This window comes from Anopheles cruzii, unplaced genomic scaffold (assembly GCF_943734635.1).
Source record: "Anopheles cruzii unplaced genomic scaffold, idAnoCruzAS_RS32_06 scaffold01308_ctg1, whole genome shotgun sequence".
Taxonomy (NCBI): domain Eukaryota; kingdom Metazoa; phylum Arthropoda; class Insecta; order Diptera; family Culicidae; genus Anopheles; species Anopheles cruzii.
In genome coordinates this window covers 3,171-5,793 of record NW_026454893.1, presented here as the reverse complement: position 1 = coordinate 5,793, position 2,623 = coordinate 3,171, and the positions used below count along the sequence as shown (strand labels likewise).

Sequence of the window (2,623 nt, the reverse complement as noted above, 5' to 3'; positions counted from 1 at the left end):
CTCTCTAGCGGGTTGCGCACTGAGGCACCGTTTTGGACACTGTTTCGACACAATCCGGATTGTGTCTACACACGAACGTCCGGCAACATAACGGAGTGCCATTGCGAAGTTGTTTGCAAGAACCGTTAGTTACTGCCGTGCAGTTAAATTTAGAAACAGCGCGTAACGCTCTGGCCCGATCTTTCACAGATTAGCGGTCAAGCGCGACTACTAGCCGGTGGCCGACAGTCCCCCAATCTACCCATTATGTTCAATGATCATAATTTGCCGAGACTCACACATTACTGATGAGTTAGATGGATGTGTGCCTGGCGGACAGTGTGTTAGTTCTAAGCCACGCGAGTGTTTGACTTTGTTTTGAAATACACTCAAGTCACACTCACGATAAAGACCAATTCGGACACTGTATTTGAGGACCCGCTTTGCAAGTGTGAATCCTTTACAAATGTTAGTTTGTGGCCGACGACGATGGGGATTGTTTATTGTTTGGTTCGTAAACAGTGTCAGCCAAAAATAAACAGGAATTTGTCCAACCACCAGACAACCGTAAACGAAGTAATTGATTCGACCTCTGCAGCGGACTGGAACATTGATTTTTTTTTTGACCATCGGGAGACGACATCTGGCTATCTTATAAAGCTTATCGACACGGTTGAAAGAAGCTAGGTCACGCTTCAGTGTAATCACTCAGCATCTCCATTCCCACAACAATACCCAAACTGATAGCCAAATGTGTCACTGTGTAAAATGTTTATTTCTTAGTTGAGATAAAAAGCAGTCACTTGTCGTAAAATTAAAATTACGGTCGAAAGGGAGTGTCCCCTTACGCGTCCACCTCCTTCAGCTCGAAGCGCAGCGGGTTCGCCGGGATGTTGACCAACGTGGCCCGGATCTTAAAGTCTTCGTAGTTCCACCGGACCTCGTACTTGCGAATAAGCCGCGCGGTGATGATCTCCATCTCCATCATGGCCAGCCGCTTCCCGATGCAGCTTCTCGAACCGAAACCGAACGGCAGGAAGATGAACGGATTCGTATCCTTAGCGCTCGGGATGCTCGCTTCCCGTTCGCTGAGCCACCGCTCCGGTAGGTAGTCCTTGGCCCGAGTGAAGAATCGGTCATCATGCTGCAAGACCAACGCTCCCATCGCTACGTCCGTCTAGTTTTTAGGGAACAGTTCCCGAAAAAGTATTCAAAATTGGTAGGAATATAATAGGTCCAAAAAAATGCTTACATCCTTCGGAATACGGTAGCCCTGCAGGACAATGTTCCGTCCCGCGGCACGAAAGTTTCCCGCAACCGGTGGATACAATCGCAAGCCCTCCTTGATGCACGCCCTCAGGTACGGCAAGTTGCGCATATTTTCGGCCGTCAGTGGTGAATCCTTGGTCGGCAGCACCGTGCGAAGTTCCTCGCGAAGTTTTGCCTGCTTATCGGGGTTCTTTGCCAGACAGTACATTATACCCACTGAACCAGAGGATGTCGTGTCAATCCCGGCCATCAGCATGTCCAAAGCCATAATCACGGCTACATGCTTGTCGATCTTCAGTAGCTTTTCCAGGACGCTCTGGTTCGCTTCGGACGTCGGGTGCTTCTCGAATCGTTGCACTGCCTGCTCAACCTTGATCATGATGATACTTGAACGGACCGAAATAACCTTTAGCGGCTCTTGAAGACAGAGTTTAACCTACACTTACTTTGTAAATTCATCGAAAGTGTCCATTAGCTTCTTGAAGGTCGGTGTTTTGTAGTACTTCCATATCGAAGGCAGAACGTCCACGAGATAGGTTAAATCGAAGACGTTCCTCACCAACTGAACGCACAGAAAATAATTATCAACAGGTCACATCGAGAGCGGAAAGCGTTCCACTTACGGCCAGAATCTTCTTTGCCTCTTCGGTTTGCTCCGTTTGCAGCACACCGAGCCTCGCGTCCAACGCCAGCACACCCATCGTCTCCAATGCCCACCGGTTCAGCCACTGATCAAAATCTGCTGGCAACTCCTGTTTTGCGTCGCGCAATTTCGCCACACTAGGGAGAAAACACTAGCTTAATAAGCCGTCTTCCTGTCACTGGAATCGCCACGGGATCTTACATCTCCAAAAACTCTCTCGCTACCTCGTCCACCTGATCGATGTACAGTTTGATCGTTTTGGGCTGCATCATCACCGGGTTCACGATCGTGCGCATCTTTTGCCAGCTTTCGCCCTGTCTGTTCAGAACGCTCACCGGTTAGATAAGCTCCGCTCTCAGCCGTCCCCCTCCCCCTCAGACCCACCATCCGTCTCGGTCACTTACTCGGTCAACAAACCACCCATCGCGCCAAACACTTCCGGGCGCACCTTCTGCCGATAGTACGCCATCGAGTCGAGCCCTCGCCGGATGGGCCAGGCGCCCTCGGTACGGAACACCTTCTCGTAGTCATCCGGATTGAACGACAGCACTATGTCGTTGCGCCCCAATATGCCGGGCATCCGGAGGATGGGTCCGAAATCGTCCCGCATGCGACTGTGCAGATCCACTAGGCTCAAGTCCGTGTAGCGACCTGTAGCAAAGCAAAACGTGGGTCATACAAAGAGAGTCAACAGTTATCCAAATCATAATATCATAATCCGAACACCAGCGA

At 50.3% G+C, this 2,623-nt stretch overlaps 1 protein-coding gene across 1 annotated transcript; it reads right to left on the bottom strand.

Moving 5' to 3' along the window:
• Nucleotides 1–735: 735 nt before the first annotated feature.
• LOC128276474 (cytochrome P450 CYP12A2-like) lies at nt 736–2,598 on the bottom strand. The gene is made up of 7 exons (XM_053014933.1): nt 2,586–2,598; nt 2,296–2,542; nt 2,093–2,209; nt 1,872–2,028; nt 1,695–1,810; nt 1,232–1,634; nt 736–1,156 (listed from the first exon to the last, which is right to left on the bottom strand). Exons 1-7 carry the CDS (start codon nt 2,596–2,598, stop codon nt 824–826), a joined length of 1,386 nt encoding a protein of 461 aa, XP_052870893.1. The 3' UTR covers nt 736–823.
• Between the last annotated feature and the right edge of the window lie 25 nt (nt 2,599–2,623).